Genomic DNA, 16,612 nt, shown 5'->3' on the forward strand with positions numbered 1-16,612 from the left:
TCTTTGTACAGTACCAGTGAAAAGTCTGGACACACCTTCTCATTCAACTACTTTGAAGAATGTAAAATATAAAACATATTCTGGTTTGTTGAGCATTTGTTTGTTTACCACATAATTCCATATGTGTTCCTTCATAGTTTGGATGTCTTCAATATTAATCTACAATGTAGAAAAAAATAAAATAAAGAAAAGCCATTGAATGAGAAGGTGTGCCCAAACTTTTGACTGGTACTGTATGTGAAGAATAAAAACCTTTCTTCAAATTCTCTGTTCTCAGGTTCCGCACAGAGGTCAACTATGACGTCCTTGAGGTGCGCGATGGACGTTTTCCCTCTTCACCTTTAATTGGTAGTTACCAGGGTACCCAGGTTCCCCAGTTCCTCATTAGCACCTCCAGCTTCCTGTATCTCCTCTTCTCGACTGACAAGAGCCACTCGGACATCGGCTTCCGCATACGTTACGAAAGTAAGGGGCTTTTTTATGTTTGTGAGCTTAATAACAAAGAATCCAAACCTACACACACAGATACGGAATAGATGTACTGTTAAGGAAGGGCTGACTCATTTACCCATGCTTCACAGACCCTCGTGGAAATTAATCTATTATAACAGGGGACCCAATCGGAGACAGAAACAATAAGACTTGTTCACCGTACCAGTAGAAGCTATTCAGTTTTGGTTGTAAATACAATCTCTGCAGGCTCTCAATTTCAACAGGAAGTTGTTCTTATTACAACACCTATAATTAGAAAGTGAATGGGGTGAAATTGTTCTTTCAGAGATCTCTGCCTCGATGCACAATATAATGCTGAATATTCCAGAAACACTATCCCTTCCGTGCACCCACGCACACCGGTCATCACTCATGCTCTAAATCCAACCCTTAAAGTAGTCCTGTCCTCATTTCTACCTGTGTGGTTCACACTGGTAACCTTTTGCACTTTCTCTGTGATGAATTGCTGCAAAGCTTCAATAATTCACCACGAGTGTTACTTAGGCAGAAACCATGCAAGGTGGAGCAGGAAAAAGGGGTTCTGAAACTTCTCATTGGTTTATTCCTGTTCAAAAAGGATGTTCAAGTTAATTATTTATCAGGATTGCTTTCGCAGAGCAAACCGCCTTTAGCACTTCTCGACTTTAACTTGACCTACTGAAAACAGGGTAAAAGCCTAATTACACTGCAAGCAGGTTGATTGTCAGTGTCTGTGTTTCTGTGTCACTCTTCTTTTTTTTTTTTTTTTTTTTTTAAATCTCTTTTGTCTCGCTCTTTCTAGCCCTGCAGTTACAGTCGGATCACTGCGTGGACCCTGGTATACCTGTCAACGGACAGCGACACGGAAACGACTTCTATGTGGGCGCTTTGGTGACATTCAGCTGCGATGCGGGTTACACACTTAGTGACACACAGCCTTTAGAGTGCGAACCCAATTTTCAGTGGAGCCGGCCCCTGCCTAGTTGTGATGGTACGTTCCATAATATTGACCTAGAAATGAATAGTCTCCTGCCAGATTCCATCCTATTCATAGATGGGATTAAAGCTACATTCATTGTTGTATGTTATTCCAGATGGAACGGGCAAAATCTTTTTTGAGCACTTTGCTTCATATTGCATCACATTTAAATTCATATATATGTCTGGGTGATTATAAAATCCATTTAAGATAACGTTTCTTTCAGCAACTCTTGTTTTAGGCTTTATAAGTTTCGGGCTCATTTCATCATAAATGTTTTATATGTAGAGCCTTGAGCGTCCCCTTTGATGTTTCCCTTTTTCCTCATCTGTAAATGCTTTTATATTTAAGGACAGTATTGATTTCTGCCCACTCTGTAATGATATTGATGATACCACTCTCTTTTTTTATTTTTTTTATGCCGTCTTGAAGGGCACCTCTTGTAAAAAGTATTTTACCGCATTGTAAATGCAGACAAGTTTTGCTGTTTTTTGGGGGAAAATTTTATTTGTCTTCATCCACTTTGTTTTGTCCTCTGATTTTGCCTCTCCTCTCATTTTTCTCTCCCTCATCCATCTCCCGCTGTACCCGTTCGCCCTGTGTCGTCAGCATTGTGTGGAGGTTATATCCAAGGCAACTTTGGCACCATCCTGTCACCTGGCTTTCCAGACTTCTACCCTCACAACCTGAACTGCACATGGTTAATCGAGACCTCCCATGGCAAAGGTTAGCAGAGAAATTCCGTGTCAACACATGCAGCAGTCAAATTCAATTTCCCTTACAATGTCATTTCCCCCTACTGAGTGGCCTTTTTATTTTGCCGAGCATGCTGTCTCTGTTAGTCTGGAGCGCTGAGAGGCTGGCCTAGGGCTACAGTGCCAAGGGACGGTGCTCCAGTCATGTCACCTTTGGTAGAGCTCTCACATCAAATTGACACAGCCTTATTTGCAGACGCTCTATCTGCATGGCTGTAATGTTTCTTTACAAGTACTAGAGAGGGAAGACATGGAATTGGTCCTCTTTGCATTATGAAACTGAGAATATTTGTGTTGACTTCAGCCTGTTTGTAGTGCAAATAAGATTTAGTTGTGCTGTGAGTTTTTTGCCTTTCTTGAATGCAAATTAAAACAAGTTTATTCTTTAGCTATATATGATCAGGAAAATACCAAATATCCAAATTCTAATTTACTCCTGTAAAGTCCATGAATGAAAATATAATATTAAAAGCACATTTTACCAATTGATCGTTCTTCCTCTCTTATTCAGGTGTCCAATTCAACTTCCACACCTTCCACCTCGAGAGTCCTCACGACCATTTGTTGGTGACAGAGAACGGCAGTTTTTCTCAGCCCCTGTGGAAACTGACGGGCTCCACGCTGCCTCCGCTTCTCAGTGCAGGCCTGTTCGGAAACTACACCGCTCAGATCCGCTTTCTCTCTGACTTCTCTGTTTCCTACGAAGGATTCAACATCACTTTCTCTGGTAAGAATGGATTTAGGATATACAAAATGCTGAGAGATGAAAAAGAGGGCTGATCACAGTATGGAGCCATGCAAACATTTAGGCATGGCTACAAAGGATCTGTCTTGTTCTAGTTGTAAAAGTAGCGACTAAAGAAAAAAAACTCTACAGGGAATTGGGATTCCTATGTCGGTGGGATGCCCTTCGCTGGATAGAGAATTTTTTTCTTTCACTTACTTTAACTGGTTATGAAACACACCCAGTTTGATACCGATGCCTCTATTTGATCTACACAAGTTAAAGATACCATCAGTGAAAGGATTGGCCATTTCTATACAGTTATTCTTAATACTTGTCATCCATGCCGTCGGGTCTGATTATGGCGAAATCTGACAAAATCATGAAAACGAGCCAGAACCAGGACTGTGGGGGGCAGACTGTCAGATCCTTCTGTAGTCAAATGAAAGGTTTTCTAAAGGGAGTCTGGTGCTTGGCAACGTTACTGCTTTTGTCCACAAGGACCACTAAAATCAACACACAATGAAAGTTCATTGATTGAACTTTAAGATAGAAAATAGCCTTAACATTGAACTTGAGTCATGACTTCATTACTTTATTCCAAAGCAATTTACACTCTGCACTCAAATTAGGGTTCTAGCCATAACCCATTTAAAGTTCATGTTAAGAGTGGACATTTCAGGCTCCTGACTATGGAACAGAGACTTGCCGTAACCTTTTAAATATAAGGGTCCGTTTTAACACAAACAGCTATGCTGAGTTAGGAGGAGCCCACCATAACCAAGGAGCAAATACTTTTCTAAGTACGCATCCTAGAAACACATAATTGCAGCCACTCGAGAGTGAATAATGAAACGGTTAACATCAAGAGAATTGATTCATTTTAAATGAATCAATTTGGATAGAGCACAGATGGGCCTCTACCCACTGAGAGCATCATTTCACCTCCTTTTGCTCCCACAGCATCCCTTGATATGAACACCAAGACTCAGTATAAAGGATATGGCAAAGTCCAGTAGACTGACAGTTTGAAATACCAAATGACACCTATTGAATGGAGATCTAGACTTTGAGCCCTCAATGGCACATGATGCTATATTGATTTTGATGAATGACACGTTTAATCATTTAAGCATGGTTCACCTTCCTGTTTAAATGCTGGGGAAAGTTCTCAACCTTTCAAAGCATGACAGAAGTCTTTACCAGTTATTTTTTTTAGTTATTGTGGATTTTTAAAGTTTTTTTTACTTATTTATTATTCTTTACTGTTATTACTTATTTACCTACCTATGATACTTGTTTTGATCTTGTTATTTTGTACTTGTTTCTCTTGTTTGCACTATCCACTATGCCGCTGTGGGACTAATAAAGGATTATTTTATTTTATTTTATCTTTACACTTTCACATATTGAAAAGTCACTGGACATGGTAGTAACTGTGATGTTATCTTCTAGAAAAAAACAATACAGACATATAACAGTTTACCTGGAATCCTCTTTGTACCGATACATTTGTGGAGACAGTTCCTTTACACCTTTTTATTTTTATTTTGCCAGAGTATGATTTGGAGCCATGTGAGGATCCTGGAATCCCACCCTACAGTACCAGAAAGGGCCTGCAGTACGGGGTGGGTGACTCCCTCATCTTCTCCTGTTTCCCGGGTTACCGACTGGAGGGTCCGGCGAGGGTGATTTGCTTAGGGGGCAGGAGGCGGGTGTGGAGCTCCCCTCTGCCAAGGTGTGTTGGTAGGTGGTCACATGCTTTATTTTGGCTTTTGTCACTCCCCCCTCTACTCCCCTTCACAATGCCATGTAACCTCACTAGACCCTTCACATACACCCAACCCTCCAATGACAAAACTGTCAGTCACGTTGGAAGACGAGGCATTTCCCTTTCAATTCTCCTCATTATCAAAATCTCTCCATCCACCCACGTTTTGTCTCTTTATTGGATAGCTTCCCAGAAACGGCCTTTTTTGACTTTGTCCTAATTATATAGAGCAGCAGCTCTAATTAGGATGACATTAAAGAGCTGAAATATGTTAATTATTGATTTTCCTTGTTGCTAATTAACGGGAAACATGAGTAAAACTGGACAGATTTAGGTCAGTGTGTTGATTATATGATGCAGCATTCCTTTAGAGTTGCATTAGAGTGTTTGTATTAAAAGGAATGGTATCATAATGGGCCTAATGATAGGTAAAGCACAGACCATGACGATGATTGATCTATTTTTGATTGTCCTTAGCATGGCTCTTTTCTGTATATCCATGCACTGTTAAACATAAACTGCATATGGGATACAAACTGTGAGCAGCTGGTATTCTTTTCTGGGAGTTTTTTTACCACTTTCTTTTTGTCTCCAAAGTTAGTAAGTAATGTGTAAGAGATTTTGACACTCTTTTTTGGAAACAAATAGTTACAGTTTAGCAAATATCATTTGGTGAAGTTACATTTATTTTCTTTACCCACGCAAATTATATCAGATTTTCTGTTTCTAAATGCATGTTGTGAGTGTTTGGGTATATATGTTAAGTAGGTCAAGCGATTTCAGTGTAATAACTTTTACTTTACTTGCGTCTTTTGCTCTGAATTTCATATGGCCTCTAGATGAATCCAAATCCTTAGAGGTTGACAGTGATAAAACATTTAGTTATTTTTCACACTTCTGACAATCCTATTCAAGCTTGATACTTCTCTATACACCTTGTCTCTCACCTCATCTTACCTCACTGCACATGATTATACTCTGGGTACATTTGTGGTCATTTAAATTCTAGCAGTTATTCTTCTATGGAACACCTTGCCTTCCTTTTTTTCTCTCTTCCTGATGTGATTTAAACAAAAAGCAATTTTCAAATAGAGCTGAAATTACCGGTAATCATATTCAGATTGTATCGTGATTATGATGATGTGCCACTCAACATTCAGGTATAGTCACTGACTGTATCACGTCTCCCATCACCTCTCCCATCTCCCTCTGCATGGCAGCATGAATGAATACACTTTGAGTTTCAAGCATATAGCGATTGACATGTCCTCTGCTCTCTCCAACACCTCCACCCTCTCTCCTCCTCTCTCCTTCTGTCTCTCTCTGTCTGTCTCCACTCCCTCTCTTTTTCTCTAGCTGAATGCGGCTCATCCGTGACTGGCATGCAAGGGGTGCTGCTCTCGCCCAACTACCCCGGTTACTACGGCAACAACCACGAGTGCATCTACTCCATCCAGACGCAGCCTGGCAAAGGCATCCAGCTACGGGCACGAGACTTCAGACTTGAGGAGGATGACATGCTCAAAGTGAGGGGGTGCTTTGGGGGAAGTTGCAGCCTTGTGAGCATAGCTTCGTGCGCAGACCTGATCATCTTAATTCAGATGCTTCCTCCCACTCCCCCCTCATTCCCTTCCAGGTCTTTGATGGCAGCAGTAATCAGGCTCGTCTGCTGGGGCTGTTTACAGGCAGCGAGATGCTAGAGACCACCTTGAACTCCACCTCCAGCTCCATGTGGCTGGAGTTTATCAGCAATGCGGATAACACCAGTAAAGGCTTTGAACTGCACTTCATTAGTGAGTAACACCCAAACCGCCACCTTTTTTCTTTACATTTTAATTTAGTATGTTTGCTTATATTTCATTTTCCAACCCTCATTTTTGCCGCTATCACATTAATGCTTCCTTCTGAAATACCCTCCTACTCCTTGTACTGTCCTTACTCAACTTTCCCTCTCTCTCTCTCTCTCTCTCTCTCTCTCTCTCTCTCAAGGTTTTGAGCTGGTGAAATGTGAAGATCCAGGTGCTCCCCAGTTTGGCTACAAGCGGGAGGACAAGGGTCATTTTGCAGGAAGCGCTGTGTCGTATAGCTGTGACCCAGGCTACACCCTGAAAGGCCCTGAGGTGCTGACCTGCCTGAGGGGTGAAAGGAGGGCATGGGACAGCCCCCTCCCACTCTGTGTTGGTGAGTCGGATGCTCCTTGAATGGGTTCGATATCAACTGTGTCCATGACGTTGGCAGAAATATTAGTTTATTTGCCTATATAGTTTTGGGTTCTGCTGATGTCTTCTTGCTCATTGCATTATATTAAGTTTAGATTTTTACCTAACTTTTTTTTACGTCATGCTTTGTTAGAAGCAGGAAGTACTCAGATCCTTTATTGGAGGAAAAGTATTCATAACCACCATGTCAACATAATCTGGTACAAGATTTGAAAGGGATAAATACAGATGAGGATTTTTCAACAGGTAATTTTAGTAATTAAAATAAGGTATAATACAGAATGCCTACTCTTTTGACTGCTATAATATTCCATTTATATTATATAATGCTAATGAATTTGTGTAATGATTCAGTGGTTTATTGTTGCAGCTCGCCAAGTTGTAGCTGAAGATAAGTTGTAACATTAAAACCTATGAACAGTTAAATTAAGCAATCTAAGCATAAATAAATAAAATGTATTTAGTTGCAGCACATGAGTAAATGGGTACTTGGGTACTTTCACTGCTGTTTGCGTCAGCTGCCTGATGGGAGGTTACCGAGTGCAACGTAATGTTATGCTATTCTCTGCTATCCTGCCTTACATTACATGTGTTATTACCTTTTCTTTCTCTCACTATTTGTTGCATTATGTTAAAAGTTGCGTAAAACAGCGTTGTGATTTATTACATTATATGAAAGTATTCAGCAGGTGCTGCTAATCCTAACCAGTTTTTATTTTTTTCTGCTGAACTAAAATGTCTGACCTAGTTCTTCATCCTAATAACAATGTGAATATGACGGAGCAGGTTCAGGAAAGCTCTCTGGTTTGTTTGAGCGCTGCTATTTTGGGACATCCATTTGGTTGCTTTTCCAGCACCTTATTCAGTGCATTATCTCATCGGAAAATGACAGTGCTCTACTCGGCTCCCTATATTCATATTGCATCATGATTGCAAACACCCTTTTCACATGATTTATTTTTAACAAAATAAGATTCTCCCCATATCAACAGCACACCCGATGACATAGGCAGACATTTAACCTCTCGTTGTCTTAGGTGGGAAGACTTTCCAAATCATTTTTATGGAGATCATTCCTCCTGTAGCTAGTACAGCCATCCCATCGTTTTTTTTAATAGAGTTCACCTTCAGCTCACCTGTCTGTTGATGACACCTGACACAAACATGCTATGTGTTATATTTAAAACTATTAAAGTGACATACATTCACACACATACTGCTTTATGATGACTTGGTAAAAATACCAAAATCATTTTTGGGATCTTCTCCTGGGTGACACTTTGACAGAGTCTCTCAGAAACCAGCCAGAAGCTCGGTAAGGAAAACAGGCAGGTTGGTGTTCTTTGACATCAGCCGAGATGATTAGAATAATATTGCTCGGCTCCCATTTCAACCCAACCTGACAGGTAATTTCATGACTGGGTATAAACAACATTGAGCATACTGTATATGTCTGAGCAGGTTTGTCCTCCTCATGCCCCTTTCACTGCAGCCAGAGTGAATTTGGGAGCAGATGAGGGACTGCTTCTGTTTGTAATGGCGGGATTATTTTCTAGCAGTGGGGACACACCGAACACAGATGAGAAGGATTTAGCGAGTAGGGAAAGTGATGAAATTTGAAATTTAGTTGAAAACAGTAGAGAGTTCATATCCTGAAAGTCAAAGAAGAGGAAAGTTGCAAGATAGAATAACTGAGCAGCTTTGGGTTGGACACAGAGTTTAAAAAAGGGTTACATTTTATTTACACTTAATATTACAGTGCACACGCTTGTGTCTGCATGATTTGGGTGTCAGCTTGATGTATTATTTCCATATATTAAAGAACACTCCTTGTCTCCACCTGACAAATATGTCTTGTGGAGAGGGAAAAAATACAAAAAGAGAGGCAGAACCTGAGTTGATTTTTAGAAAGGTGTATGTGGAGACATAGATTGAAGGGGTAGAGTAGCTGAGGGAGTTACACTGCCATGGCGGCACTGAGCAGTAGTTTCTTAGGTCATAAGGCGAGAAGAAAGAGATGGATTTGTCGCACTGTGATAGATCACCCTCTTCTCTTTTCACTCCATGAAACAGCAAGTTTTCTTTCAACAAGAAAAGCATAACAGAGGGGTAAAGCTTGAAGAGAGACTAAAACCTCAGCAATTGTTTAAAGATTAATATGTTCACGCTTTCATTATTTTGCATTTTTCTTCCGTTTCCAAGATAGTGAAAGCAAAAATGACAATCAAATCTTTCAAAATAAATTTTTTTTGCAACCAAGCATAAACTCTATTTCAAGTATGTGTGTATTGTTTTGTGTGTTTGTGCTTTGGCAGCAAAAATGATCAGAGGCCAGCTCTGGTGATTATTGCTGTTTAAATGTTTAATGCATGAGGGAGATGGAGAGTATGAAGGAGGGGAAAAGGAAGGATGTATTTGCAAACATTAGGAAAGGCTTGCTTGTCAAATGGAATGTGACGAAATACTTATGCCTGGTGTGTATGGAGAAACCACACTTCGGCAATGTCTGATACCAATTTCAATGCCTGTGTTGTGTTATCCTAATTTAGTTTGGTTCTTACTTCCTTCTTCCCATTCTGTCTCCGCTTGTGTATATCTGCCAATTTATTGTATTGCAGTACCGGGTCCTTTTTGTCAAGGATGGATTTTGAAACCATGATCATTACCATCGCCATCAGTATGATTCCTTGAGCCCGTTTATCTTATTCGAAGGAGCTATTTTCCTCTCAGCTGAAGGATAAGAAACAAGAACGTTTTTACCCTTTTCCTTGTCAGTTAAAATGCCCTCAAATCTGAACAAAAACACTCAAAATCTGGTATTGTTGGAGAAGATTATTATTTTTCATTCACTTTTTGGAATAGAGTCGGAGATGGTAATTGAAGCAGGGCCTAAAATTGCTTTCAGTCAGAATATTTCTAATGGAAATTCATGAAGATGGAAAAAAAAAATCTTCCAACTGCTCTTAACAAAATGTTTAGGCCTCTGAATCTGCTATATGAAGAGACTGACTTATGTTTGGTGTAGGTTGTGCACCTCAGGTGGGCTTATGAACCGTGATACAATACTAAAACCATCATATTTTCTATCACTATTATTACCACAAACACAACTTTGGCATGCTCAATGACATTTCTCTAACTGATGAAAGATTCAAGACACTCTCTAAGTGTGATCTATTGCCTAAGCTGTTGCCCAGCAGATGCTCATATCAGTGATTCTGATTGATTCTTTAAAAAATATCTTCTATATTTTGTCATATCAGTCAAAAACTCTCTTTCAAAATGACCCTGAACTTAATACGTTAAGTGTTGTGTTGTGCAGTCAACAAGTCCATCTTCTTCCAAAGGCAACGGGATGAGGTCATTGGTTGCAATGGTGGATTGCTTTCGCTGATCCAAGGAGATACACATAAAGTATATTGAGTTGGCTGCTCTCCCTTTTATCATTCAAATTGCAGGCAAGATGGTGAAGCCCATCACATTTAAGCATATGAATGCTATATCAATAATTAATAATGATTAGAGGAGACTGATGTGATGTACTTACTGCAAGTGGGGTGATTCGGTTTCTGGCATCTTAAGTATGTTAACCTTGCTGTAACTTTTTAATAATTTGATTTTCAGAACATCTATGATTATTTTGCACTTTCTTTTATTTTATTCCTAGTCTGTGCTCGCCTCCTTAATCTCTCTCTCTCTCTCTCCGTCTCTCTAGCGGAGTGTGGAGGCGCCATCAAAGATGAGCCTTCTGGTCGTATCCTGTCTCCTGGCTACCCAGCTCCATATGAACACAACCTGCACTGCATGTGGACCATTGAGGCCGCCCCTGGAAGCACTATAAGGTCTGTTCTTGCCTTCTCGTTTTCTGATTACATTGTTCTTTTCAGGCTTTCTTTCAATCTACCACCTTTCAATATACTTCCAATTTAGCCCCCCTTTTTGCAGTGGTATTCATCACTTTCACAGACTGCTGTGTAATCAATCTTCAGTGAGCTGCTATTGGCCAATAGTTGAGTTTCTACTGGGTGAGGGGAAATGCCACTTCAGAAAGTCAAGTGTGTGTTATATGCTTTACTTTCCTGAATTTCATTAAATTTAAGTAAGAACAAATCCTGCAAGGTGAATGGTTTTAGCTCGAGGTTTTTCATTGTTACCCTTTTCAGACAATTTAAACTTAGGTTTTTCTCCATCCCCTTATTGTTCCTGTTTTGCATATTGTATTGATCAAACATATTTTTCTGCATAATTTGTCTATACATCTTTGATGGTCACATTTTCTTTACAGTGTGATGGAACTTTGGGAATCATGATACTTGATCAAGCACTTAAGCTTAACTTAAGCAGAACATCTTGACCATATCATGGTATCGTCAACATGTTTACTCATTCCATGACCACACTGGGCAAAGTTGAATAATGGCAAATGCATATATCACTACTTGACACCTTAAAGGCAGGGTTGGTATTCTTCAGAAAATAAAAAAAGAGTATACTAGATTTAGAAATTATCCAACTGAAAAAACCCCACCAAGGGTTGCCAACTCTTTCTCAATGACAGTAGCTAGCAGCATTAGCTCCAAAAGTTGCTAAATCTATTGATCACTGACAGCCTATCAGGCCTCCCTCTAAAGCCACTCTATTTGTCTTTCATGGGCACATCCTCGCCTATTTTGTATTCATACAATAAATTAATAGTAAAAGTGCATAAATTCATGTATGCAAATGTTTGTTTATTGGTGGGCTCATCCTGTGGCTTTCAGACGTGACAACAGAGATGTTACGTAAACCCTTTTTTGCCAATCTTACTGACGCTTACAGCCAATTATTGAATAAGATGATATACTTGTATAACACAATCCAAGGCTGTTATCCTTTCCCTTCAAAAAATACACATCTTTGCTCCGTTGTAAAATCATCCAATTTGGCATGCTTATGTACAAGTTTCAACTGTCCCTCCATTATAGCTATTTTAACATAGATAAAAACATTGTTGTTTAGACACCAAATGTATTATTAACATTTGAATAATTTTGCCCCAAAAGAAGAATTTCACTGATTAAAAAAAAACAACCTTTAATTTTGTCGATGTACCCACAGTGTTACACGACGGGAGAATACAGTTGAAACCATTTTCCCCCCAAATACCCTTCTGTTTTATAGTTGTTACCCAGTCCAGATCAAGGTGCATTTGAACTCTAAATTATTTCCGTCCTGTTTTTCTTTGGGCCCCTCTGTAGTCTACTCAGTGCTAAGATTGATTTAACTCTAAATTGTCAGTCCATAGTATGTCTGTCTTATATTTATTGATCCAGTTGAATAGTTCTAACCCTAACTAACCTTTTCCATTTCTATTGTGCAGTTTGATGAATAGCTGTTCTTATACAGCACACGTGCTAATATTGCATCTTTTTATTATTGTGCACTTGACACTGAAACAAGAACTTTTTGAAATCAGCAGACATTTTGATGCTACGCTTTCAATTGCTTTTACGGATCAATGGCGGTTCTTTCTATTCTTATTCAACTGTTGCTAAGAGGGATCTTTTTCTCTTCCTGCCCTTTCAATTGTCAGTGCGGTTGAACCATTGTACAGCGTTTTGTTCTATGTACAAAACATGCCTTTATTTGAAAACCCTTTATACAAAATATAATATGTTTGTAAAGAGGACCTTTTACAACCCAGAAGCATGAAAGACCATTAATAAAAGAGTAGTGCTCTCAGCCATCTTGACTGTAACAAATCAAGCTGCTCTGGAAGATGATTCATTTTCTTCAACATTGGAACAATAGTGTATGTATGTAGATGGATTGATGGATAGATAGATAGATAGATGATTGAAGACATAGTTGGACTCTTTAAACCAAAGTATCTGAAGTGGATATTAAATATTTTTAACCGCACAGTGTCCTTGTGACATTGTGCTGTTAGTTATATTCTCTATCCATTAAGCTTCTTAGGACTGCAGACAGGTGTCATATATCAGCATGCTTACAATAGCTTCCTAAGTACTTGAAGGAACAGTGCTGCTCAAGGACAAAACTGTTAAATCCATAAGTACATATACATGTGTATGTATATGGAGGAACATGTGCAAGAGGTAGAGAACACAATAGATGATTTAAGTAAGGGGGCTATAATATTTCTCTTCTCATAAATTGGATTAACTTTTCCTAGACGAACACATGCTCATCATAATCCAACATTTATGAATCCTCCCAGCTCTTTTTATAAACATTTTATGAACCTAGCTTTTCAATTTAAGGGGTCAGGAAGTAATTCACAATTCAAGATGCACTTACATGAAAGTATTAATTTTGATATTTGTCCACAAACATCAGCAGAAGTTTAGTATCTGCCCGGGTGATGCTCACAACCACTATTTTAGTATTCCGGACACTCTTAAGCCTCAGTTTGGTCACTATCTATTTAAAATCCAATGCACTAGAGTAAATGCAAAACTATGAAAAACATGTCATGATATTTTCAGACTGCACTGTATACTTGTTTGTTCACTGTGCCATGTCATTAACATGGTAGAGTTCTGTGTGTTTGTCTTCATGGATCTATTTGTGCGTGCATGCTGCCCCATAGCTTGCAGGTCTGACACTGCTAGGTCCCTTATGATTGCTAGTTTATGATCATTAGTGCCTTCGCATCCTCTGTCTGGCTGGCATTCCTCTGCAAGGTATGCTCCACATCCTTGCCTTTGATCCTACCCACGCAATTCATTATGGAGAAAAATTTGCAATGCATTAGCCCCGAGACTCATGGGATATCAAATAGTGTAGCTGAAGGTAGCACACTAATCAGACGACTGCACTGAGTTTGAGAGACCAGGTGTTGTGCCGAGTGACAGCAGACATCAAAAAGGGCCCACAGACTAGTTTGTCAAGAGTTATTGATGGAAGAGAGAATAGGTGGCGGGAGAGAGTGGAATACAGACATAAAGAGATAATAACAATATAAAAGAAATAGAGTTGATAGGGGTGCAATGAGCCATTTCACCAATGGAACGTTCAGTGGTTACTGCTACAGAGATCAAGGGAGGGATATAGGACACATGGTACACTGAACAATGAAGCCATAGGCATTCATTTTAAAGTCGGTATTCAGCATTTAGTAATAAATATTCCATTTAATTTGAGAGCTCCACTCCTGTAAAACACAGTGTACTCTGTGGGTTATGATACTGTACGGTGCTTTTGTGAGTGTTGTCAATAGGACAAACACAGTATGTGAAGAGCAGGGAGGCCAATGTAATAAGGCCCATAGTTGAATTTTGCCCAAAGTACAGTATGGCTCCAGTGATTTGGACGGTCAAAATGATATCTACAACCATTGACGGCAGTCTCATGAGAGCTAAGTTGCAAAATATCAACATACCAAATTATATCATAACTGGTGTTGTCATAATGTCTTAGAAGCTGTTCCATCGTTCACTGTCTAAACAGCAGCTCCAGGATTTGTCTTTAAATCAGATCATCAGTAAAATCTGCTCCTTTCAGCTTCAGGGGAGATTTTAACTACAATGAAATCTGAGCTCAGAAATAACTCTTTAGATAGCACACTATATTAAAGTTATTTTTTTTAGGTTGGATTTACCCTTAAAAGAGCAGCATATACCACTTTTCCAATTGAATGCATCCCCCCATTCGTCATGCTCTGTCACCGAAATAGTGCCCTGAGTCTCAAATGAATATGCACATATATTTCATTGAGTTTGCATAGCCCTATTCAAAGTACCATATATAATGTAATTCCAGTTTGTTTGTCAGTATGTATGTGTGTGTGTGTGTGTGTCTCTTTGCTTTCGTATCATCCAGAGAACCAATTTGAGTTTTGGACCATTCAAAATAGGGATTCTTTTTACACAGTGAAGTTTTTCAGTCTTCCTGTACTTTTTCAGCGGATGTTTTTAAAATATTGTGTTGCGTTTTGGTCATTTTAAATTTGAGTCAGGTAAGAGACTGATTGGATATGGTAAAGGATAGTATCGAGTGATACAGAATAAATGTGGAAAATGGACGGTACTGGTAGAAGCATATATGTGTGTGTTTGTTTGTGTTCTTTGACCTTTACTTTTATCACACTGATTCATTTCACAATTTCACCCCTTTTCCTAGCTAAGAAATAATGTTATTACGTCATGTGCCCCTGCAGGACATGAACCTGGCAAGCTTGGTTCATGTGTCAAGAAAGCCCCCGTGTGTTGGTTGACCGACCTGATGTGCTTGGTGACTTTTAAAGCTCACGGTATGGATGTGTCTCCTTGACAGATGATCCCACAGGGACAGTCACACAGAGGCCACATCCAGACATATTGATGAGGTTTGCTCTCAGTGTGACGTTGCCTTTGTACATACGATCTCAATCAGTTGCTAAAAAGCAGACAGCTCCAAGTGTATGTTTGCTCTACATCTCCCTTCTTCCTCATCCATTCGCAGTGCCCTACCCACACACACACATACACACACACACACACACGCACACACACACACACACGCACACACACACGCACACAGCCATTCACCCCCTACATACTTACTTATTTATCATCTTCATGCACACATACACATACTCTGAAGACTCCCCACAGGACTAGTGATTGCAGCTAGACTATTTTGTATTCGTATGAGTGCGTCTCAGCACTCTCTTTTTCTCTCGTATGAATACAAAATAATTTAGGCAGAATCAAAAGAGACCTGCGAAATCTTTTCCATCCCTCTCTTACCCATCTCATCTCCTCGCGGCAATTCCTCTGACACTTGATTGAGCTACTTTATCTCGTTAAGAAGGGGGACAAGTGTAAAGGAGAGCCCTTAGCCGTAAACTTCAAAACATGGCTTTCTTTGATTCCACAAAACATTAGCTGCACACACATTTCCTATTCCTTGGTGAGACAGTAATTCCACTTCTCTCACCCTGTAGTTTTATTCATCCCTAATGTACTCTGCCCACACCCAACCACTCCGCCTCGCCTCCCAAGCTATGTGTGTAAAGTGGAGGAAAAGTCTTTAAATGGACTTTCCCAACTGGAAGCTAACACTTCTATTCCTAGTTCCTCTGCAATAATGCATTTGTTTGCATTTAAGTGCAAACCTGTGCATACACTCTCCAGCTGTGGCGGCAGGGCCTGCATCACAAAGCACACTTACAAAGCAAGACAAATAGGGAATGGCCACAGAGAAAGTTATTTTCTCTCTACCTTCCTGCATCACTCTTATCCTCTCACCATCTTCTCTTTTTCACCATCTCCTTATCCCGCCCCCAGCCTTCACTCTCAGATAGTGACAAGGAGAGATAGGCTATTTAGATCTTGTATAAAAGGAACCAATTATCCTAACATGCAGCCCACGTCCATCCTTTCCATCCGACCGCTCAGCAGAAATCCCTCCATCCTTCAGAGCTTCCTCTGCTCTCCATCAACCTCTTATCCTGCTGCCATCGTCCTCTTCTTCCAGCAGCCAGGCAATGATTAACGTTGGTCTTGTTTTTGTTCCCTCCCTTACCTTCTGCTTTCCCTCAACGTACGTCTTCCTTTCCACCCACCTTTCCATCTTCCCTTTTAACACATAAATCTGGAAGTAGAACATGATGCCACTCGGTGTCTGACAGCCCTGAAGGTTGCATTAGCACAAAGGGGATCAGTCAGCACACGAGCATGGATCCAACACGTGACCGGTGCTTGATTC

At 39.9% G+C, this 16,612-nt stretch overlaps 1 protein-coding gene across 1 annotated transcript in view; it reads left to right on the plus strand.

Moving 5' to 3' along the window:
* The window catches only part of csmd2 (CUB and Sushi multiple domains 2), a 201,630-nt gene that overhangs the window by 113,294 nt on the left and 71,724 nt on the right, over positions 1 to 16,612 (plus strand). Inside the window, exons 18-26 of the mRNA XM_054606522.1 lie at positions 278 to 465; positions 1,274 to 1,462; positions 2,060 to 2,176; positions 2,717 to 2,932; positions 4,487 to 4,675; positions 6,057 to 6,226; positions 6,337 to 6,493; positions 6,690 to 6,881; positions 10,635 to 10,761. Of these exons, the coding sequence (XP_054462497.1) occupies positions 278 to 465; positions 1,274 to 1,462; positions 2,060 to 2,176; positions 2,717 to 2,932; positions 4,487 to 4,675; positions 6,057 to 6,226; positions 6,337 to 6,493; positions 6,690 to 6,881; positions 10,635 to 10,761 (1,545 nt within the window). The remainder of the gene's footprint in view (positions 1 to 277; positions 466 to 1,273; positions 1,463 to 2,059; positions 2,177 to 2,716; positions 2,933 to 4,486; positions 4,676 to 6,056; positions 6,227 to 6,336; positions 6,494 to 6,689; positions 6,882 to 10,634; positions 10,762 to 16,612) is intronic.

The sequence above is a fragment of the Anoplopoma fimbria genome, chromosome 10, assembly GCF_027596085.1.
Source record: "Anoplopoma fimbria isolate UVic2021 breed Golden Eagle Sablefish chromosome 10, Afim_UVic_2022, whole genome shotgun sequence".
NCBI lineage: Eukaryota > Metazoa > Chordata > Actinopteri > Perciformes > Anoplopomatidae > Anoplopoma > Anoplopoma fimbria.